General features: G+C 39.2%; 1 protein-coding gene across 1 annotated transcript; it reads left to right on the top strand.

Moving 5' to 3' along the window:
- LOC126368191 (uncharacterized) lies at positions 1–24,931 on the top strand. The gene is made up of 2 exons (XM_050012084.1): positions 1–447; positions 22,880–24,931. The coding sequence occupies exons 1-2, from the start codon at positions 415–417 to the stop codon at positions 24,197–24,199; spliced, it is 1,353 nt and encodes a 450-aa protein (XP_049868041.1). The 5' UTR covers positions 1–414; the 3' UTR covers positions 24,200–24,931.
- The last annotated feature ends 51 nt before the right edge of the window (positions 24,932–24,982 follow it).

The following is a 24,982-nucleotide window of genomic DNA, read 5'->3' on the forward strand; positions in this document are numbered from 1 at the left end:
CACATCTTTTACTTCGGTAGTATTGTAAAAAATCAATTCATTCCAATTACCTTTTGTATGGAACCCTCGTTAATGTAACAAGAAAGTGCATTAATATAATAAATCGCTAAGTAATTGGGAAGGTCACTATAAACTGTTGAGTGCCGTAGTTGACCGGTGCGCGCGCGCAAGCCACACGTGTTCTAGAGGCGAACGAATTCCCGCTCCAGATACGGAAACTTCGCTTAGTTTTACACTGTGATTACCGCCGCCAATATTCAAAAAATAACTTTAAAAATATCATGTTCTAAATTCAACTTAAATGCAATAAATTCTACCAAAACCATGTTTTTGCTACTGATCCCTGAAAAAGTGGATATGTCCTTATCAATACAGTAGTATCCAGTGTGCTAAGTACTGACGACCTGCCGCGAAATGAGGAACAACCTTACATGGGTTCTCTTTCTGGTGAGCATTCAGATATATTATTGTAAACAAACCCTTCATAGACAACATTCCATAAACATAGAAATATTTGAGATCAAGTGCTAGCTAAATGCAATCTACCTCTAAATTAAGTACTTAATTAATTCTACATTATTACCTACTTAAATATTGGGGTAGTTTCCTAGGCCATAGATAAATTATGAAATTCTGATTTATTACTAAATAAAAACAGATCTAAAGACAATAAACGTTTTCTTTTTTTTATTTAACATGTGTATGAATTTTAATAAAGAAAAATGTACTTTATAATGAGTGCGATATTTTGTCACGGTTTTTCTATGACGTCACAGGTTGCTATTTCATACAAATTCCATAGGTAAGTACTTAAGTAATTCTGTGTTTTGACGTTTAGTAAAAAGTAACTGATTTGAGTAGTTGGAAACTACCCTATTGTAGTTCAGACTTATCTTCTCTCATGTGGGTTGTAAAATCAATAACAGACCTTGTAAACCCTAATGTCAGGGTTACTTTAAGCCATCATAGGCCCCGACATGGCTCATGTAACGACTACTTTATTTTAGACTTTTAATAGGAACTTAATAATAACTACAAACAAATAATTACTTAATAGTTACTTACTTACAAAAGTGTTACCGCCATCAAGCATCTTTTGCTATGTCCTGCTAGTTCAAAACTTAACAAAGTTAATAATGCAAATGTTTTTTTTTATTTTTTTATTGCATAAAATAATAATGCTCGATTCCAACGATAGGTACTTAGGTTTATAAAGTTTGACCGTGAGTGTGCAATTATTAGAGTGACGTCAGCATAGCTTAACGCGCGTAAATTCTCGTGCGAAACGTTTATCATTGCAAAAAAAAATGGATATTATTTTAGCTGCCTAATACTTTGTTTTTATTTGCTATACACAGTTGGAAGTCCAAATGCGTTCTGTTCCTTATAGGACGAGTAGGCCTGTGGCAGATCTTTGTACCTATACGATATTAATTACTGCATAGCAACCGATTTTAACGCTGCTAGCCGATGCAGGAGCATAAAACGCATGGAATAATGAGGTGCAGTAAAAAGTAAACAAAATATACTGATCTGCCTATAATAAATGTCAGAGTGATCTTTAACAAACTGGATTGCGACTAATTTTGCTCCATTTCAGGGCGAAACTGGTCTACAACTTCCTGATGTGTTGTATGAAAAGGTTAGGTACGTAGGTATGCCGGCGTGGGTTTTTCTCTATATGCATTTAATTTAGTCGATCCCGCACTCTACATTCACGGAAATAACGCCGACTATTTTTTTTTCTAATAATGTTCTTGGAATAGGTACAGTTCCATGCAATCCATACATAAACATAAATCGTTTATATACGTCTCAGTGCTGAGCACAAGTGTCAATTAACCGAAGGGGCTATGGAGCATACTCCACCGCGCTGCTCCAGTGCGGGTTAGTAATGGCGCTTTTTAGTCTAGTAACGCGAAACTAACATCTTAGTGTGCTTTCCGATGCACGAAATCATCTTGCTTTTTAGACAATCCGACGATGCAGCCTGCAATGGCCTAGTCAAACAAAGGACAGTCTCGCAAAGTGATTTTCGACAGTGTCCCCATCGGGACTCGAATTCGGACCTCCAGATCCTAATCCCAGTACTATAACCACGAGACCCCAGAAAGCAATCAAGGATGAATGAATTTGGAACCGTTGGAATATAGGTAGAAACAAGTAAATCTAATGTATTTACTTGTTTCTACTTATAGAAAATGGCACTGAAGTATACTACTTTTTTACATGAATGTGCTACTGAAATATATCATATCATAATGTAATGACACAATGAAAAAATAATTATACCAATTTGCCGCAGTTACAATAGGGTATTTGACTGGGTCAAAGATAAATTATAAAGTGCCAATCTAGAAAGAGAAGCCAGTCTAAGATGATCAAAAATCAATCTCATTTTACATTTCGACTAACTTTCGAATTTTATTTATGAATTAAGTAACAACGAGTACGTTTGACCGACTTTTATCGATGACGTCACAGGACAGTATTTCCAAACAAACTTCAAACTTTTTTAACCCTTAATCAGGCATAGTACGATTTATCGACCACCTAGGTAATTGGAGTTATTTAGTGATCTTTGTCTTTTTTAAAATTCATAAAACCTTTATTTGATTATCAATATTTGTATCTTTCGTATGAAGCTAAACAATTTTTACTAAACAATTCATTTTGGGAAAAATCATTAGTCAAAGAAAGTGGTCATTATATGCCCTATGCCCGTCTGGCGGTAGTATGATATGGACACTGTTTCCATTGTACAAGAGATGATTTTGAAATTAAAATATAATTGAATTTTATTTGTTTTTTAACAAAAATAACATTCTACGTTTTTTATCATAACGAAAATAACATTCTGCTTTTTTTAAACATAAATAACATTAATCTAATTTATAAAACATGGGACCGCCACAGTTTCGACAAAAAAGTTCATTTAAAGCAAATCTAATTATAAAAAATGCAACGATATACGTTCAGTGACATATACAATGACAGATTGACTTTGATATTACAAATCATTGTAATAAACAGTATTCATTGTCAGTTATCAGTAAAGAGATCAAAGTTCAAACTATGCAGTTCCTAATTAAAAATAAGGATAATGGAAACAAGTTATAAAACGACAGAGAGCTCCTTAACAGGCATAGTGCATAATACGACCACTTTGTTTTTGTCTTAATTTTATTATTTTTTAAGAAACAGATCCTAGGTATACATTGGTGCTAATTCCTGTAAATACCATCTAATTTTATTTTAAGTTATATCTGTCATTTTCTTATCCGCCGAAAAGGAAAGGGACGGGTAATCGACAAGCATAAAATTTATGGAACACACGTCAATTTTAAGCACAAATCTAAACCAACCGTCTAAAAATTTTACGTCAGTCAATAACCCGACACATTAATTTACTCATTCTTCCTAAAATTAAGAGCTGTGAATCATCCGTCCCTTTCCTTTTCGACGGATATGAAAATGACGGATATAACTTAAAATAAAATTAGGCGGTGTCTGCAGGAATCGGGGCCACTGTAGAGGTAAAAATTAAGACCACACCATATTTAAAAATATGTTTTAATGCCATTTAAAAATATGTTTTAATGCCAGTGCACATGGGGCCTGATTAAGGGTTAAACATCAAAAAAATCTTTCGTTTTGACGATTCGTAAAAAGTATCTCATTTGACTAAGTTGTCAAGTAGCCTATTTGTCACGGTGCCAGTAAGTACATTAAAGATTCACAGAGTGCGTCTTTCCTTGATAGTTTCAAGTTCTTTATCGCGGGGATTTATTTGCATTCGAGTTTAAAATACTGCACGATCTGGTAAATCAGAACTGGTTTACTTGCCTCACCCTCCTGCACTTACCGTGCCTTATAAAGGTAATGAAGACAAAGAACGAATCATTCAATCTTCCGCGACAAATACTTCGCAACATTGTAAGATTTACACCGAAGGAAGATTTTACATTTTACCTCTCATTCTAAAACGCGTGATAATTAACAAGTAAATATGTAGGACATACTTCCTTAGTGTTAATAATATAGGTTCACTAGACGTCGTTTGTCCTGCTCATTAAGTTTCGTATTAATTTATATTTACATTAATTGTGTTCCTCAAGTTTCGTACTAAGTTATAGATAACTATATTGACGGAGCGAATTGCTATAACTTACGTCATAACGGCCATCATAGCGTTTCGTTACTTTAGACACTTGAAATAAGCTTTAAACTTACTTTAAACTTAATATAAATATTACATTGGTACTACAGACAACCCGTTTCAAGCCATATAAAAAGCAGCAGCTAATAAATTTTACAAAACGCAGGAAATGTCTTTTTAATATCGAACGACATTAAAACAGCGAGAAGACCAATATGTTTTACTTAAGGTTACTAGAAGTCGTAAAAGGTCTATATCGTCCTCATTACTGGCACTACATAAATGATATATGTACATATATGTCAATGTTTCAATTTAACATCATTCACGCATTTTCTCGCCAAATAAGTATTGTGAACATTCCGATTTACATAAAACACTGCCGGCTTCTTTCACAAATCAATCTTCACGGAGTATAAACTGTCATGTATCAGTTAAAAGAGACGATTATTATCAATCAGAAAGGTAAAGATGAGAATTAAATTAAATTGAAATATTGCTGCAGCCTCTTGAATTATGAACATCGGTATTCTGCATATTTCGTAGTAAGTAGGTACCTGCCTGCAATTTTCATAGCATTTATCAGCCGTACCGCAGTAGAGCAGTTATGTATGATTACCGCCGCTTAGTTTTGGCCACGAGTGAAGAATTAAGGCCAGGAAATGTGAGATTATCACAGGAACCGTGTATTTAAAATGAAAATAACCCGCAGTTGCTTAGAAGAATTTAATGAATAGCACTTACTACCCATATTGTAAACGATAAAAACGTGCATTTATTCAGTAGGTACGCACGCATTGATCATGAAAGCTACATCAAGGTTAAGCTTATTCCCTGTAAAAGTCAGTCATTGTAATATTTGTCCTTACATTATCTTGATTACTGCACATTTACAATAAAAGTACATTCCTTAGCGACAAAAACCTATCACTCAATCGAGATCTAATAAATTCGAGGTAACCTTTGCCTCAAAAAGCGCAGTGGCAGAAATATTACGATCATTATGTCATTGCAGGTGTGACAGTGGCTGGCAATTGTTCAATTAGCAAGCAGGCAGCCATATCGAGTACCTACTAGCTTTCTGCCCGCGACTCCGTTCGCGTGGACTTCGGTTATTGGCACGTATTTTTTTCCACCTCCCTTTTTATCCATTTAGAACGTGATTTCCGGAATAAACAGTCTTATATTCTTGCCTAGATCGCACAATATTCATATAAAATGTTATCAAAATCAGTTCAGTGATTTAACCGTGAAAAGGTAACAGACAGACAGATAGACAGAGCTACTTTCGCATATCGCGCATTGTACGCAGCGGGCGGCGGTCGACCTTCACCAGCCTTTTATCAAACGCCCTTACACGTATTGAACTGAACGCGCGTGAACTGGTACACGTCAAACTCAAACACTTCCTTTGTGCGAATGTCTAGTTAAACTGCTATCACTTGATAAAAAGACGCCTAATATTATCAAGGCATTCGCAGGCTCACTACATTGAGTATGCATTCAGTATGCAAATCCTTAGCGCTATAATTATAACCATTTTTGAACTGTACGTACCTATTTAAATCTTCTTCACATATATTTTGCTTGACTAAAAAGATTTCAACATTAAAATGAACTGGCTGTCATTCTAAACAATGTATAAAAAGTAAAAACTTTTCATTACTTTATTTTTTATTCATTATTGCTGAAAACCAACCAGCTATTTATAAAAATGGAACTTTCACTTTCAAAAATATTTTATAATATTATATACTTAATGTGGATTTTTAAATTAGAATTGGAGTAATAATAATCTGGTAATAATGACATATTGAAATACGTTCTTATTAAGAAATATAAAAAAATACCTACCAGTGAAGTAAAAAAAATTAGAACGATCGATGTGAGGTGTTGGCGTGCACGTTTATTGCTACCAATTCAGTTTCTTTCATACTCGCGTGATTCGTATTTTATTTCTTCGACAGGTCTGATAACACGCTAGCATTGTTATTATTTTCGTAGCAAGTACGTCCTGTCTAGCGTAATGGCCTAACTTAGGTAATGGGATGTGTTCTTTCTACCTGGTTACCTATTTCTAGGTACAGTTCATCATTATCAAAATCTATGGACGGCGTACCAACTAAGTGTAACTTCTTCAAAGTCAAAAATATCTTTATAATTTAGTGGGTAACATAGTCGACACCCCAGTTCATATAAAACACCTGGTTTTACACTGATGCTACATTGACGTTTTCGTACACGCGCGTGTGAGGTAAACCTAGCTCAGCCGCTGGAGGAAAGAGTTACCGTTCTATACGTAGTTATTCCTTATTCTTACATTTTCAATCGTCAATTTTATAAAAATATGGTTTTTGTCGAACGTCTCATCCGCCTAAAACTATGAGAAAAAGAGGAAAAGTAGCTGCAAGAAAAACGTCAAAAACGTTCTTATTAAGAACTATAAAAAAATATTACACATTTGCCTAATATTGGTCCCCAGACGGTTATTCCCGTAGATTTCTCTTCTTATAACCTTATTTACAAAGTTTGTGTTTAATCACTGCCTTAGAAAGTCCCTACGTAAAAACGTATACATTCCATCATAAAAGATTTAGTGATCTTATGCAGTCTACTGACATATCGCACATGTTATAATTATATATTATATCGCACTATCATGCTAATTACACTGTAACTTATAGTTATTATCATATCGAACCTACCAGTAAAATACCTACTTACGTATATAATTAATCCTAAGCCGGATCTGTATAACGTTGGATAAGCCGATAACAGCCGACATCCTACGCCCAGGCAGAGACTGTTCACTGTAAGTATTACAATCATTGTCTGTGAGTTGTTTATGGAACTGACCACTACCACTTTATAAGTAAGTACTTACTATATTAACTATATAGATTTGTTATTAACTATAGAGTGGTTGAGCGTTGGGCTCACGATCCGGAGGTCCCGGGTTCGAAAATCACTTTGTGATCCCTAGTTTGGTTAGGACATTACAGTCTGATCACCTGATTGTCCAAAAAGTAAGATGATCCGTGCTTCGGAAGGCACGTTAAGTCGTTGGTCCCGGTTACTACTTACTGATGTAAGTAAGCAGTCGTTACATGAGCCATGTCAGGGGCCTTTGGCGGCTCAATAATAACCCTGACACCAGGTTTGATGAGGTTGGTAATTCACCTCTCAACCCACGCGATAGAAGAAGTACTTACTATATTTAAGCCGTTGTTGGCTCAACGACGCCAGTGGTGCCGATTTTGGGTGAAAGATTATTCAGTAGGGTGTTTGACTGGGTCGAAGATAAATTATAAAATGCTAATCTAGAAATAGAAGCCATTCTGAGATGACTTAAATTCGAATTCTATTTATGAATTTAGTAACAATGAGTACGACGTTTGACCACTTTCATTGATGACGTCACATATGACAGTATTTCCATACAAATCTAAAGAACACTTTCGTTTTGACGTTTCGTAAAGAGTATCTAATTTGACTAGTTTACAAGTAGCTAACAAGTAGCCTATTTAGGTTGATAGTTCTAATAGTGTTAGTAGATAGTTTCTTTATCGTTCCTTACTTATTCTTATTTAGAAGATAATAAATTACTTACTTCAATAATTATTACAAGTACCTAATGCCGAAACGGCTTCAGTTTAGCCAATCACAGCCTAGCTGTAGCTAGACTACAAGTATGACGCTGATTTTCTATTGCAGCCGGTAGGAGAATCAGCAATATTTTCAAAAACATAATATCGTAGTATCAGGCCTGTATTCCCGACGGGGTCGGCAGAGATGTTTAGTATTTACCTACATGCACTCCTAGCTAACTATGTTTAAGTCCTATGTAATAGGGGGATACAAATTGGCATATTGGGGATACAAATCCTGGAAACCACGCGATGTTATCATGATCCATTTAATTATATTTTTAATTTTTTTTTTTGACGTAACTTATTGTAGAATTGCCGCAGATGACATTAACTACTTGGCCGGACCGTTATAATTATCAAAACATTACTAAAAAACATGAAAATAGGGTAATATGGGCTTGGGAAGTATACTCTGTGTATTAGCGGAGAATTTCCTTAAAATCCTATTAAGAATAAAATGCAGAATTTCTGACAATGTTGTCCTTCCGCTGAATTCGTAACCGCAACCCCAGAGGCTTAATACTAGAGACAAACCCTCTACTTCATATAAACCACCTCGTTTTACACAGACACCACACATTGACGTTATTATACACGCGAATCTCTGTGTGTGTGTGTGTGGCGCCATACGATTTAAGTCTAAACTATGTCTGAGGAGGCGTGAGATAAACCTAGTTCAGACCCTGGTGGGGAGCGAAGAGTTGCCGTTCTATAAGTAGTATTATTATTCCTTATTCTATGCTAGAGCTTAAAATACCTATACACCTAGTCAATCTGAATAAATAATAACAAAATGGCAGTAACTCTTCACATTATGCAATTTACTACAACGTAATTGAAGGCGGAACCTTAAATTGGCAATTTAATTCTTCTATCGTGTGGGTTGTGAGGTGGATTACTTTGGCGGCTCAGTAACAACCCTGGAGTCAGGGTTATTACTGAGCCGCCAAAGGCCCCTGACATGACACATGTAACGACTACGTACTTACATTAGTCAGTAATAACCGGAACCAACGGCTTAACGTGCCTTCCGAAACACGGATCATCATACTTTTGGACAATCAGGTGATCAGCCTCAAGTGATGTTTGTGATTTGTCTCCACTGGGATTCGAACCCAGGACCTCCGGATCGTGAGCACAACGCCCAACCACTGGACCACGGACGCAATTTAATTGAAATACGCTCTTAAAAGTCCACATATTAATTTCAATACATATGTATAACATAAAACAAATAGATAATAAATTACCGACCAATAAAAATATGATTGGTCGTCAATTTGTGTGTATGCTAATGAATATTAATGAGGTTCGATGCTACAGTTAAGGTGCAACAAAAACTATATCGCGGCCTTGTGTGTTTCACTGCCACGGCGCAGGCGCGTGGCGTGGCGCCCGCCGGCCGCGCCTGCGCACCTCGCCCCGCTGCCGCAACTATCACATTCATGGTGCTATTTTATTAATATCTATATTATAGACACTGTAAGGCGATTGTCACACGACACCGCGCACTGACTGAAGCGGTCGGCAAGATCGCATTAACTTGTATGTAACCCGCTGATGCCTAACACACGAACACCGCCTCGCCGCGCGGTACACCGGTACAAAATCCGCGTCGTGAGCAGTGACGTGCCGTGGAATGTTCCCAAAGTGAGAACGTCCCTGTTGTAAAAACTCTTTATTAAAGTAAAGACACTGGCTGCTTTTCTTTTTCAAGTTGTTCTTTTTTGCACTCTGATCTTATTTGCCTAAAGGTTAACTAATAAAGCTCTTTTTACTCGCCTTTGCGCCTTTTTACTGCCAGGAACTTTCCCAAAGCAGGAACATTCATCAAAAAAAAAGATTAACAAATAAAAATAATAACCAAATAATGAAATTAAATAATTATTATTTTTTATAATCAAATTATCTAGATTGGCAAATAAATAAATTTGAATTTTGACGGCACTGGTCGTGTGAAATTCGTCTAACTTCTCAGCAGCACGTGATGTGACAAATTAACAGGGGCTTTAACAATAACTAGAATAGCTCATGCTTATTTAGATAGATAAACTTTACAGTCGATAGACTGCGAGTTCGTGGACTTTTCCGTGTGTTACAACGCGGCTGCAGCCTTCGTACGTCGTACAACATTCAATATTGTTTTTTGTATAAACATGCTATTTCTGTAAAAAAATAATCGTTTTTGTATCTTTACTCATTACTCAAAGAGCAGCTTTTATATATAATATCTCGTCACGACTAACACGCGCATTATACTTGAATACTTACTATTAATGTAAGTATAGAATATTATTTTATTAGTCCATTGAAACGGGAAGGCCGTTGTTTCTTCATAGCGGAATTTTGTCTGCTTCCGCAGTTATACGCCTACTTGCACGGCGTATCCGCGCAGTGGCTGCGCTCGCGCACAGTGACGCGAGATATCACCGAACCACCCACGTTTTTGTCCAAAATACCAAACAGATCTAGTTTACTTTTTGTTTACATTACGCCGGTAATGACTAACGACAAAAAACAGATACTTAAATCACTTTTAACATTGACGTTCTTAAATAATTACAGCAATTATTTATACCGAACTACTTTAAATGACTATTGGTATGTTAAGTTCTGGTATTTGCATTATCCTCCTATTCTATTAATTCATGATTGAGACGTTAAGTATGGAGTTAATATCCGATACATATTGATTTACTGAGGCCTACTGCTGTAGAAAAACGTTTTATATCGACATTTTGACACGCGTAATAGATTTATTTGTAATGCTGACTAGGACGAGGCAGACTATTAATATATTTGCATCTAGAATAGAATAAAATCAGAAATGAGGAGATCCGCAGGAGAACTAAAGTTACCGACATAGCTCGGAGAATTGCAAAGCTGAAGTGGCAGTGGGCAGGACACATAGCGAGGAGAACCGATGGCCGCTGGGGCGGAAGGGTGTCGGATGACGCTCAGTGGGTAGGCCCGCTACAAGGTGGACCGACGATCTGGTGAAGGTCGCGGGAAGCCGCTGGATGCGCGCAGCGCAGGACCGATCGTCGTGGAGATCCTTGTGGGAGGCCTATGGCCAGCAATGGGCGTCGTACGGCTGATGATGATGATAGAATAAACATTATGAGGAATATCACGAAGATGTCTACGGCTGAGGTCGTTTTGTTGAAGCTTTAAGTTAATAAAACTTAAAAGTCTGCAACATTCAATTTCTTCCAAACGCGCTTACTCCGAATAATTAATTAACTAACTTACGTTCGTAAGGTACAGGCTATACAGGCTGATATTCACTTATTAGGTTGGAAGGTCAGACAGGCAGTTGCTTCTGTAAAAAACCGGACCTGTCAAATCTTCAGGCTGGGAAGCGGACCCTGTGAACAACGGGATAACGATAGGGAGATAATAATGTTTCAGTTTAACTATTGCGTACATTGATTTATGATTTATGTGTGAAATATGTCGGTAATGTAACAGTGAGGTAGTGAAGTGTCAGATAGCTATACATGCGTGGCAAGGTCGGTTCGGTCAATGACAGCTACACATGCGTTCACACAGAAGTCCATACAAATTCATACAAAAGCAATTGTATGGTAAATTTATTAATACAGGGTGTTAGTGATATCGTAACGAAAACTTTGACGGATGATTGAGCCCATGCCCATGATCAAAATAATTAAAAAGAAATAGAAAATATTAATGAATTTTCTGACATGAAATTCCACTATCAACTCAGAATCATAGTCTAAATCATTAATAGCACCCATGCGTGCTGTAAGTGACATCGTAACGAAAAATAAGGCGGATGATTCAGCTCATTATTCTGAGTTATTATACGTACTTATCCCAAAAAGAAGATGGTAGTTACGGCTACTGGCAAAGAAAGACGCTCATTATTAAAATTAGAGAAATCCTTAAAAAAATGTTTAAGTTATTGTTTTTGTTTGTTTAAATGTTTAATGATTGTTGTTTGTGTTTTGTTTAGTGTTTTGTCTGGCGCGCGTGTAGCCATGAAACGATTGACGAATATGGAGAAAGTAAGAGAAAAACGAATATGTCAGGATCGTAGCAACTCCCGACGACCCGATTACTCTAGCCATAGAGGCAGCCAATAAGCTCGCGACACCAAACACAAGCGTGGTCGACGATTTCCCTCAATCAGCGCTTATCGCTATCGACCCACTAGGGTAGATTAATTCTTTCAAATATTTTTCCTCTCAGACGACGCCCTGAGCCGACGTTCGCGCCCAACTGGGCACCCTCAGGCCTGTTGTCTTAAACGTTGTACCGGGTGAAAGCCTTCAGCGCTCCCCATTTGTCCGGCCAACTAACGTCAAAAAAAAGGATCGTAGCAAATAGAAATCCGTAGTCTCTGCTTACCCCATTGATAAATAGGCGTGTGTTTAATTAAGTACGTTACTGTTAAGATGTGCCGATGTACAGGTATTTAGTAGATAATTCAGACAACGAAGTAAATGTTCTAATTTACTAAAATTACCAATTTAGGGCTTCCTCCGCAAGCCACATCCGTTTCTTTTTCATTTTTTGCACTATAAAAGTCAATTATTCTGCTACTTAATATCAATTTTAACCTGTTACAATTGAAACGATTTCAACTTATACATAACACATTGTAATAATCGTCCGAAGCAATATGTATTTACGGAATCAATAACATTATATGCACAATATATAAATAACTTATAGTCATTGTGATCCCATATGTTTTCCTTCAAACAAGCTTCAACTATCATTAATATTTCTGATAAGTTTAGATTTTTGTTTTAGTCTATAATTACTTACAATTTTTTATTTATTTATTTGTCTAAGTCTATGAAATTGCGAAAAAAAGCATTAATAAATTCATTATTAATTGTATCATAATTATGTAACCCGAATCACTGTCTGCAAATCATCAAAAATTTCATGATCACTAATTTAAGGGTCTGTTCATAACAAACGGGAAATGCTTCGAGCGTATCATCCGTGGCACTAACGTATCATCGGTTGAGTGTGAACGGTCGAGTGTTTTTCTATACATTTATCTGATTTCGCATTACGCGAGTTCTTCTTCTATCGTGTGGGTTGTGAGGATTACCAACCTCATCAACCCTGGTGTCAGGGTTACTATTGAGCCGGCAAAGGCCCCCGACATGGCTTATGTAACGATTACATACTTACATCTGTTACGCGACTGATAATACGCGACGCATTATCCGTCAGAAATGAACAAACCCTAAGAGCCACGCTCTTGTCGGCGTAGCATTCTCCATGCTCTTTTTTAGGGAAAAATAAGGCAGTGGTTTCCCTCTTGCCTTCCGCCCCAAAAAAAAACAAAAATGATATTTTTTATAAAAAGTTATTTTTTATGATTTAATAAATAAAATGTTTCGAATTTTATAAAAAAAGGCCCGTCTTGTTCTAAAAACTAACCACGGCCGACATACCTCATTAAAATACTATTTCCGTTGACTAGGAACCGCTTCGCCGCACTTACACAATGTTATTCTAATTAGTTACTTAGAATAATGTGATAACATTTTGACTCTGCATAAAAACTTAGTAATTTTCCGTAGGTAACACACATCACAGTACCCACTATGACTGCAATGTCAGTTTCTTAAGATCTCATACAAAAGACATCAACGCGCGACATGCTACGTAGATATTTAGATTAAGGTTTATCAAACTTCTTCTATCGTGTGGTTTGTGAGGTGGAGTACCAACCTCATCAACCCTGGTGTCAGGGTTACTATTGAGCCGCCAAAGGCCCCTGACATTGTTCATGTAACGACTACTTACTTACATCAGTAAATAGTACCCGGGACCAACGGTGCCTTCTGAAGCACGGATCACCTGACTAAAATGAAACTGATAACTACTAACTATGAATAATAAATAAATTATAAGAACGGTCACAAGTACTAATATGATACACTTTGATACCATGTCACATTAACTTTTTGACAAATTAAACCGTAAGTCTCATTCAAATGTCAAATATGATAGTGCGACAGGGTTCTAAAGTGGAGTACTCATGACTGTAGCTAGGTATGTACCTATTAATGTATGGCCTCCGTGGTCCAGTGGCTAAAGCATTCGGCTCACGAACCGGATGTCTTAGGTTCGAATCCCGGTGGACAACCATAAAACCTCTTTTGCCCGTGTTTATGTTTCTTAATCTACGTATACATGCGCGTGAGAGATTTTGTACTTCAATAAACTCGTATCACATTTCAAGCATTTTATATGCGTATAAATATCCATGAATTGTACAGTAGTTAAATATTTCATTTAAATGTCTGCCAGGCTAGCGTAATGTTTATTATGTTTACTTACAGTAATATAATGACTGCTGCCATAATAAATTATTTACTCGGTGTATTTAAATAATTACTTACACAGACTTACACGTACGCACATAAAAAAATATAACATAATGTTAATGGTCTATTTGTAATACTGTTTCATTATCCTATTTATTTTTTATCTTTTGACGTGACTTATTGTTAGATGCAAATCTCGCAAATGGCATTACAACATACCTAGGTACTTGGCCAGACAAATGGGGAGCACAGAGGGCTCTCACCCGGTACAACATTTAAGACAACAAGCCTGAGGGGGTTTTCTGAGACAAAAGCGTGCCTGGGTGGTGTTCTGAATCATCCCCCTTAGTATAAGTTACTACTCCAAGCCCCAACCTCCCATACTCATGCCCCAATCATCCCCCTTAGTATAAGTTACGATATCACTAAATACCCTGTACGAGCATTAATATATATAAACTTTGATACCATGTCACATTAACTTTTTTGACAAATTGAACTGTAAGTCTCACTAAATGACAAATATGTTAGTGCGACAGAGTCCTAAAGTGGATACATTATATTGCTCATGACTGTACATACATATATTAAATTTAAGAACGTCATATCTATGCTAAGGAATGCAATGGCTATCAAATCATTTTCCACGAACCACGTCAAAAACGTGTAAAACAAGTCAATTAAAATAAAGATCAAAGTAAATTAATAACAAATAAATTGTCACGATAATTAATAAGTATTTACATTTACTGCGGCAGCAATATTATGAGTAAAACAAAAGTAGCAAAATCATTAATTTTATTACCAAAATCACATGAAGTATTTTTCAAATACAAACTTAATTTTAATTAAGCCTGATAGTTCTTTAGTACTGTCCTTTACTTATGATAAATACAAGAAAGAGATAGAACTAGTTTAGGAACTAGTAAATTGAATTACTTATATTAATTATTATGAGGAGCTCGGTGGCGCAGCGGTAAACGCGCTCGGTCTGCGATTGTTGAAGTTAAGCAACTTTCGCAAAGACCGGTAATAGGATGGGTGACCACAAAAAAAGATTTTCAAGCACTCCTCCGTGTCTCGAGCTCCTCCGTGCTTCGGAAGTCACGTTAAGCCGTTGGTCCCGGCTGCATTAGCAGTCGTTAATAACCACCAATCAGCACTGGGCCCGCGTGGTGGTTTAAGGCCCGATCTCCCTATCCATCCATAGGGAAGGCCCGTGCCCCAGCAGTGGGGACGTTAATGGGCTGGTGATGATGATGATGAAATTGAATTAAAATTTAGTTTGTGGCTGCCAGAACCGGCACTAATTTCAATTTTATCTCCCGTATTCTAAAATATTTACTCGATTCGTCCTCCAGTCGACTCGGCCTCAGCTGAGCTTATTGTTAAGGTATGCGCCGTTCTTTTTTTTTTTGACGTGACTTACTGTAGATTTGCCGCAGATGGCATTAACTACTTGGCCGGACAAATGGGGAGCGCTGAAGGCTCTCACCCGGTACAACGTTTAAGACAACAGGCCTGAGGGTGCCCAGTTGGGCGCGAACCTCGGCTCAGGGCGTCGTCTGAGAGGAAAAATATTTGAAAGAATTAATCGACCCTAGTGGGTCGATAGCGATAAGCGCTGAATGAGGGAAATCGTCGACCACGCCGGCGGGGTCGGTATCGGGGACCTGAAGTGTTTGGTGTCGCGAGCTGATTGGCTGCCTCTATGGCTAGAGTGATCGGGTCGTCGGGATCGTATATTACGTCCTTCGGACGCCGATACTTTTCAGTACCGTCCCTAAGCGGAATGTACTCGGAAGCCGCAACTACCAGGGGATTTGGGTGGTGCGGAGCAGAATCGAAAAAACGTTTGGAAGCTAATTTGAGCCATTGAGCAATGGTTGGCAGACCCAGATCAATGTGCAGATTTACTAACCCGACCGACATCACACCATCGACTCGCCTTTCTTCCTTTTAAAACTGCCTTACGTCCCATTCATTAACATCCTCCTTTCATACCATAAACAATCAAATTCCCACTCATTATCCTTCCATAGTACTTATTCTTACTTTCCTACATAAAAATAAAAAGCGGACACGCACCCTATAAAGAACCACTCTCACTTTATTGACTATTTCCAAGCCGCAACCGCAACTATTTCACAAACCTTGACTGGCTGTATAACATATCAAAAAAGAAGACGAAAACTTACTTGTTACTAAAGAAAATAAAAAAGTCTACTATATTGGGTTACGCTTCAACCCGGACGGACCACCGCCTCACATCAGGGTGCTTTTGTACTACATCCGAACCGAATCCTATGCTATTCCGTGATGTGACGGATCCGAAGTGATCGTAGAACTATTTGTATGGTAACTTACGCACCACATTCGAATCTTTAAGTAATTTTCAACTATTAAATCATTCGCGGGCCAAGATCGGATTATAATGACAATTCAAGATAAAAGGTGTTGTATTGTTAGCGGTATGACAAACAAGAAAAAAAAATCTGTTTGTCATACTGGTGTGATTCAACAATTAACACTTAAGTACACTTAACGTTCGTTTACTTAAGTTCGTTTACTTATTACACTATTTATATATATAATATTAAAATTTAATTTATTCTATTCATTATATTCTACATATCGACGGTAAAAAGCAATCCTGCTGTAACCCACAAAATGCAAAATGTTCACCAGAGCCCAAAAACTTTTGAAAAATTTGAAAAAAATTCATATCTCCTAAACTATTATACCTATAAATGTGATTTTTAGAACCAAAATGTATTTTTTGATTATCTATCAAGACAAATACCTAAAACTTACTAGAAGTTAATTTAAGCCTATGTTTGTGTGGGTTACAGCAATCACACTTTTTTTTCTGTTACACAAAGTTGCTGTAAATGAAGCTGGTAAATGTATGGGCCACTCAAAATCAAGTAATTTATTTATACGCAAAATTGCTGTAATTCACTTATAATAACTATTCCAATATAGCAATTTTGATGTAAATGTCATAAGTCTGTGTTGGCTGGTGCACTTAATTGTCTTAACTAACAGAAGTTGTGAAATGATAATAAAATTAAAATGATGTAAGTATGGAATGACATTTATATGAAGTCATTTTAAAACGTTAAAGAACATAAACCCACTAATAAATAGCTAAATTATGAAATTAAAAATTACCATCTTGCATACACCTAAGCAACAATAGTGTACTCCAACCGCTTAAAGTGTATGCAAGATGGTAATTTTCCTGTAGCGTGCTATACTATTTAACAGGTAAATTGTGAGATCAAAAACATTATACACTACTCTTACCTAGGTATCTATTGAAGAAAATACTTCTGTAGATTTGCCGCAAATGGCATTATTTACTTGGCTAGACAAATGGGGGGCGCTGATGGCTCGTACCCGGTACAAAATATAAGCCAACAGGCCTGAGGGTGCCCAGTTAGGCAGATTAGCCGCTGTACTTAAAGCTTTGAAGGTACTCGGAAGCCAACCTTTTTCTGCGGCTACCCACTCTGTGACCTGAGGCGTGAAGTAGGAGGTGTATTTTAAAGTACCCTCTTGCGCGGTGACAAACGATACCACCGTTACCGCTCCTAAACCAGCGAGTCTCACCGGGAAGGGAGTGGTAGCTAGTGCTCTGTGGGACGGCCCGCTAAGCTTCTTACCGGTACAGTCCTGCCACGCCTAGGCCGTTAAGGTCAAAGCATGGCTCTCCCAATGGCAAGCGTGACAAAGGAACGAACGCGCACATTTGTTCGCTCGCGCATCCCTATGGCGCCAGCCGCTGCCACGAGCCGCAACTCGCCGCACACCAAATACGACTCCCACGCCATACTTCGCTGGCGGAGATCTTCGGCCATCCCTTTTTCCACTGCCCCTACGCCAACTCCCTAGAGCAGAACATGTCGGGAATAAGAGGATAACAACACCGCCAGAACGGTAGTCAACGCACCAAAACCTATACCGATCTCCGGTTTCTCCATGCCCTCTTTTTACATGGAGACGACACCACCGCGCTCATACGCGGCGGTTTACACTACCTCTGGCTTACCCCCACATGCGTCTCCATGTCCATCCCTGCGGATTACGCCCACGCCTGCGCCCACTCTCGCTCCGGTGAGTTTGCAACCACTGCTCGCATTTGCGAGCAAGAAGGTTCCGCCCACAGTGGTGGATCACCTGCCCAATTGGACGCACCACTTCCGACAGGTGTGGGATAAGTTAGGCCATGTTCTCAACGCGCGTCCGTACGGCAAAAGAGTACGCTTCCTGAAGAAAACCGATGAGGAGTTCAGGCTTTACCAGCGTTACGTCACCAACCTGGAGATAGACACTGGACTCTTTTGGTTCACGTACACACCCCCGATGGAACATTCGCTGAAACTGGCGACCCGCGAATTACCGGTGGATACCGACATCGCAAAACTCGAGGAGGAGCTGAAGAATCGAGGCTACGAACAGGAGTATATCCGCCCCATCCAGGCCCGCACAGGCAAGCCTGGTTGCATCTTCTTCGTGGAGATCCGGCAAACACTGGGGTTCTACGAAAGATCTACGAAACCTCCGAACTCCTATGCATGCCCGGTATAAAAGTCAAAGCATAGAGAAGACCCAAGCGCCACAGTGCCACCGCTGCCAATAATTCCGGCACAGTAGCCACAACTGTCATCGTCCCATAGCCTGCGTGCGATGCGGTAAGAGCCATGCGGCGAAAGACTGCATGCGTCCCCGTGAGGAACCGGCTACCTGTTGCAACTGCAGCGGACTTCACCCGGCTAACAGCTCATCCTGCCCGGTAAAGGTGCGCGAGCTGGCAACACGAATGGAGGGCACTTCGCCATCAACGAGTGCAAGAGCCTCGAAACCCACAGCAGCAGCTACCGTCGCGAAGCATTCCAGCAAACTGACAGCCCAGAATTCGCACATGGCAGCGGCAACCGTCCAGATGGGCATAAACCGCACAGGTCGAAGCACTCACGCAAGAAGGCAAAACCTGCCCTGTCTGCGGCTGTGGATTCCGAACCACCACGACCAACACCAACCGCAACAACAACAGCGGTCGCCGCCCCTCCATAGGAGAAGAAGGCCAAGCGGAGACATTACTTCCTACAGTGAATAAGCTGGAGATGCTGGAGCAGACTATCCAGATACTCTACAAGAACCAAGATAGACCCGGTGCACATTATAGTGAGAGGCTTGACCTCACCACTAATCCAGTTCAGTGGCGGTATTGACCATCTCCATTGGACTGCCAACGACTGGAACGAGGCTGTCCACATCTACCTACTACTCTTCGCTGAATAGTTAGTATTGTGGTCACCTTCGAGGGTAAGTGACGTTTCCAAGTGGTAGTTAACAGGCGTCGCCCCAAAGCATCCACCTTCTTCAGACCGAGAAATATGACGGAGCAGCCCTCCAAAACCGGACTCAACCATCGCAACAAGCTGACGTGCGCTCACCGGACCTCCCCCAATGGGTAACCACCCGGTGGGCTCCACCTCGCTAGTGGCAGAAATAAGGATTAGACCAACTCCAAATGGACAATCCCGTGACCCACTCGTATAAGTAATAATAAATAATTAAAAAAAATACTCCACATTGGTAGCGAAACATAGTTACAGCAAATATGTCACTCCTTCCCGACTGTCGCGGAGTAACTGAGCGACGCGGTAACCCGCGGTCATATACGCGCGAGCGCGTATTATAATGGCGGTAAATGCGCATGACCAGTTAATAACGATGTTTTTAAATTGGCGTAAGTTGTCATTGTCTGTAATATCATACTTGTTTAAAATGTAGTAAACAACGTCGATCAACAGATTATTGCCTAATAAATGTAGTAAACACAGTACGTTACTTAAATGTGTTATGCAATTATGCAGTAACCCGCACTGTTCACCATTAAATAGTGCTGTAACTACAAAAATCAAATTATTTGCAAAAGCAAAATTGGTGTAAAAGACATATCACAGAAAAATGCTGTTTTTAATGCTATTTACAGCAAATATTCAGTTGTCTTTTTGGAAAAATAAGCAAAATCCCAACGCTGTACAGAAATTTCTAGAGGTCGTAGAGCCATGGGAATAGGACCATTCGACGCAGAATTTTTTTCTGATTCCGAATCAAAAATAAAAAATTTTTGGCCAGGGTGTGGTTTACAGCAGGATTGCTTTTTACCGTCGATATTTATAGATCTTTATGTATATATATGTATGTAAGTATAAGTATGTGTATGTATATATATATATATATATATATATGTATGGTGGATATGTGCCTGTATGTGTGTATGTATATGGGTATATATTTATTATATTTTATTTTAATATTATAACCCCAATAAGAATAAGAACGCTCCTTTTTAGAGTTAGTCAAGTTTTTCTAGTAACTAAGAATTTACCTACTTTGTTCAAAATTTCATTGATAACATTGGGAGAGGCCGCTGATTCTTAAGACACAGATTCGTCTAGTTTAAGAGTCAGAGTCTTCAAAACATTTTTGTAAACTTTCTTTTTGAATAAAGATTATTATTATTATTATTATTATTAATTATATAATTAATATTAACAGCCTCCGTGGTCTAGCGGTTAGAGCGTTAGGCTCACGATCTGGAGGTCCGGGTTCGATTCCCGATGGGGACATTGTCGAAATCACTTTGTGAGACTGTCCTTTGTTTGGTAAGGACTTTTCAGGCTTAAATCACCTGATTGTCCGAAAAAGTAAAACGATTCCGTGCTTCGGAGGGCACGTTAAGCCGTTGGTCCCGGCTATTAGCCGTAAAAACACCTCCACCAACCCACATTGGAGCAGCGTGGTGGAGTATGCTCCATACCCCCTCCGGTTGATTGAGGGGAGGCTTGTGCCACGCAGTGGGACTTATATAGGCTATATGTTATTATGTATCCAACCCGGATAGTAACATTCAATTCCCGAGAATCTGGATTGAGATTAAACTGAAAGGTGGAGAATCGTTATTGCTGGCATCCTTTGTATGTTAAGTGGTCAATAAAACATGCCTTTACGCTATAACAATACGCGGCCCGCTTTATGCTAGTGCTGCCGTGCTATAGTTCAGTATCGATAGTAGTGAATGCAATTCCGACTCGAGATCGCAAATTCGAGATCCCACGGAATTGGAAATATCATTCCCGCGAGATCTCGAAATTTTCAGGATCTCGTCTAGTTCATAAAAAATGTATATATTCCCATATTCCCTAATCGATAGCCAACCATAGACTACACTACCCATAGTGTCCTGTCGATAGTTTTTGCAATACCTATTGATGTATCTATGAATACATAACTATTGATGGGTGACCTACAATTACTATCGATTTGTAAAAGCTATCTATAGTTCTATATAATTATACATGCAAAAGACCACGCCTATTTCCCACTGGGTTGGGCAGAGACCACGGAATTTGAGTTAGAGTAACGATGGCATTTTTTGAATGAATGCTGTCCTTTGTAAACTATCTCTTTTTTGACATAACTTATTGTAGATTCGCCTCAGATGGCATTAACTACTTGGCCGGACAAGTGGGGAGCACTGAGGGCACTCACCCGGTTGTAAAACTATCGTAACTATAATAAAGGCATCGGCAACACTACTGAAGGCTCTCTGAATCACTCCGGTCCACTTAACGACCAGTTCCACATATCTCGCAGGTCAGCCGCATATTAACTTTTTACCGGCGCGTACGCAGAACATCCGGAACTGTCATACAAACACACGTTAATAAATAATAAAATACTTACATACAATCAAAAAACTAGTATCAATTTGACACTAGTAAGGTTAAAGCATTATTCCTTTCTAAACACGACTTTTGACCAAACTTGAAGCAGGAAAAGAATTTGATAAGTTATTACATGTTGGCGAAACACTACTTAGTATTTATTAAATAAGATTATGTAAGATAAGAAATAAAAATAAATATAATAGAAGTATAGTAGTAAGTAGTAGTCACTTAGGTAAATGAGACACCTCAAAATAGGCGTCACATCATATAATAATCTAGCCTAATAATAATAATAAAAAAAGTTTATCTACAAGATCCCACTGCTGGGCAAGAGCCTCCCCTTCCTCTAACCATTTTACGCGGTCCTGTGCGTACTCCGGCCAGTCCCTCCGGCAAGCGTCCAAGTCATCACGCCATCTCTTTCGAGGTCTACCACGACGCCTGTACCCGTCATGAGGCACCCAATGCGTGACGATCCGTGCCTACCGCTCAAGGTGCATGGGACACACATTTATTGAAAATGGACTTTATTGTCTGGACTTTAGCTCATGTGAAGCTTACTTTATGTAAAAAAGCTTATTATAAAATTAATGACTACCTAAATGATAAACATGTCTGGTATAGAATGTGTTCCTCTAGTTATTAAATAACTTGTACTTAATGTCCGTATCATTGGTTTTAACAGATGTGTTGCTGTTGCAGTTTCTTGTCATTTCTTCTCCTCAGCCATAACGCCTTGTGAAATGACGTAAATTCAAAAATGTTACACTGACCTTCAACAAGTTTATCCATGATAATTACGTTGAATAAATGATTCTGATTTACAAGATTCCTCATTTTTATTTCCAACGCTATCTAGACCTCTTAAAATATTTTTTTTATAAAATTACATAACACGCCAAATTGATATCACGTCATTTCCAGGACCACCAATACCGACATTTCTATATCTCGTTAACGGCTACAACTATCATTCTGAAACCTTATCCTTATTACTTGTTTCAGATACTACCATGTGTGTCGGTGTGGGCGCGGCCGCTGGAGCCGGCAGGGGCGGCCACTATGTCCGTCGACGCAGTCAATATGCCAAAGCTGGAAGACGCTTCCGAACCCGAGCAAGTCATATCTGTAAGGATCACCTCTTCCGTCGCAGTCGGCCGTGGGAAAAACAAACCCAGGACTCACGAAAACAAACACAGAACTAGTACTGAAGGTTATTCGTCTTCTATAATTACTGTGAACTCGTCTACGGACAAGCACACGGCTCCGACAGACGCTACGATGGCGCCCGAGCTTGCCGGAGCCAACATAGAATTCATCAAACAACTACATTCCAAAAAAGAATCCAGAGGTCTCCAAAACTTTGAAGGCATCCATACATTTCCATCCAACATAGAAAATCAATACTCTAATGAGACCGACTCCATAGCCGAGCCCTCTGTAAAGTCTGTTTTAGAAGTTGAAACCGATGAAGACAACGAGAACATTGAACAAATTCCACTAGGAAGGTCACTGTCACTATCGCCGGCACCGAAAAATTTTATTCAAGGTCTAACTCATAAACCGAGCGAAAGGGGGAACAATCCGAGATTAACGACTGTAAGTTTTAACATATTGCATGACAGGTCTAAAGTGACCGGTGATTATAGTGAACCTAGTGACACGTACAACACGCAGCGCAGCGTCGAAGTGCCGAAGTTTTATAACGAGCCTGCTAAAGTGTACAGTCAGCCTGCTCAGGTGTACAGCGAGCCTGCAAAGTTCTACAGCGAACCGGCTAAAGTGTATAGTGAGCCTGCTAAAGTGTATAGCGAGCCGGCAAAGGTTTATAGTGAGCCTGCGAAGATTTATAGCGAACCTGCGAAGTTTTACAGTCAGCCTGCGTCGCTGCATCTACCAGCTGGAGACTACAAGCCGTGGCAGCCGACTCCTGTTCCAATGAGCTCTGTAACCACGCCTATAAACGCGGTTACTATGACGACCGTGACGCCGAGTAAGCAGCGGATAATAGAACAAATGCCAGAGAAAAACTACGAGGTAGATGAGAAACTAAGCGTGTTGACGGATGGTCGGAGCCACGGCGTGCAAGAGTCTAGTACGGAGAGCTGTAAGCAGGAGAATTGCAAGGTGGGGTACGTGGTAGAAGGGAGGCAGTACCGCAAGTACCGGGTGGAGGAGCGCACGGCTGATGGGTTTATCGTGGGCGAGTATGGCGTGGTGAGGCACGAGGACGGAGCGCTGCGTGGAGTGAGGTACACGGCCGATAGCGACGCCAGTCCGCGGCTAATATATGACGCGCTCATGAAGTTCCTCCAGCTCAAGTGACCACGTGATCAATGCTATTGTGAATTTTAGGAGTACTGACGAGTGTCATTGTAAAAATATTCATTGCTAATATAATTCAGTTAGACTTTGTAGTAAGTTGGTAACATATCAACTGGATATTTGCAAAGCGACAACGATATTTTGAGGTGACTTCCGGTGCCCTGAAATTTACCGAGCGAGACCGTTGTCTGGGTGACAAAATATTGGGCTGACAAAATCTGGTATGCCATCAAAAAGAGGAGAAGTGACCACGTAACCCGACATCCTTCCCGCATCACAATTATTTGCTCATTTAATATTAAGGTCTATAAATCACTTTTCAACAGAACATTATTTATTAAAGACTGAGTGATGGTAATTTATCGCGTTCAGTAATCCACGCTTGCATTCTAGACGTCACTTTCGTTACGCTTCACTAGAGTACGCCGCAACAACTAGTGATTTACGTCATCATTATTTTATTAACCGGCTTCAAAAAAAGAAGGCGGTTATTTTCAATAACGTGTTCACGAATTTAAAAGCGCAATTACGATAATGCTCGGATATCTCGGACCCCGTTCGAGTACTACATAAGCGTAGAATAATTGAATATTCTTTCAGATAAACTAATTTATCTAGAAAGAGTATGGTGCCATTTATAAGTGAAAGTGTAAATTGACTCAATACTCGCTCTCTTGTTAACTTAAGTAGTTAATAATGCCATTAAGTATCGATTAAACATTGAGAAATGCATCGCTGTTTCCTTTCATATAAGTAATATATTTAATAGACAAGTTTATTTTA

The sequence above is a fragment of the Pectinophora gossypiella genome, chromosome 7 (assembly GCF_024362695.1).
Source record: "Pectinophora gossypiella chromosome 7, ilPecGoss1.1, whole genome shotgun sequence".
NCBI lineage: Eukaryota > Metazoa > Arthropoda > Insecta > Lepidoptera > Gelechiidae > Pectinophora > Pectinophora gossypiella.

Coding starts and splice junctions, on each gene's coding strand:
- LOC126368191 (XM_050012084.1), top strand. CDS start 415: ATGAGGAACAACCTTACATGGGTTCTCTTTCTG. Junction 448..22,879: donor TTACATGGGTTCTCTTTCTG/GTGAGCATTCAG, acceptor TACTTGTTTCAG/ATACTACCATGTGTGTCGGT.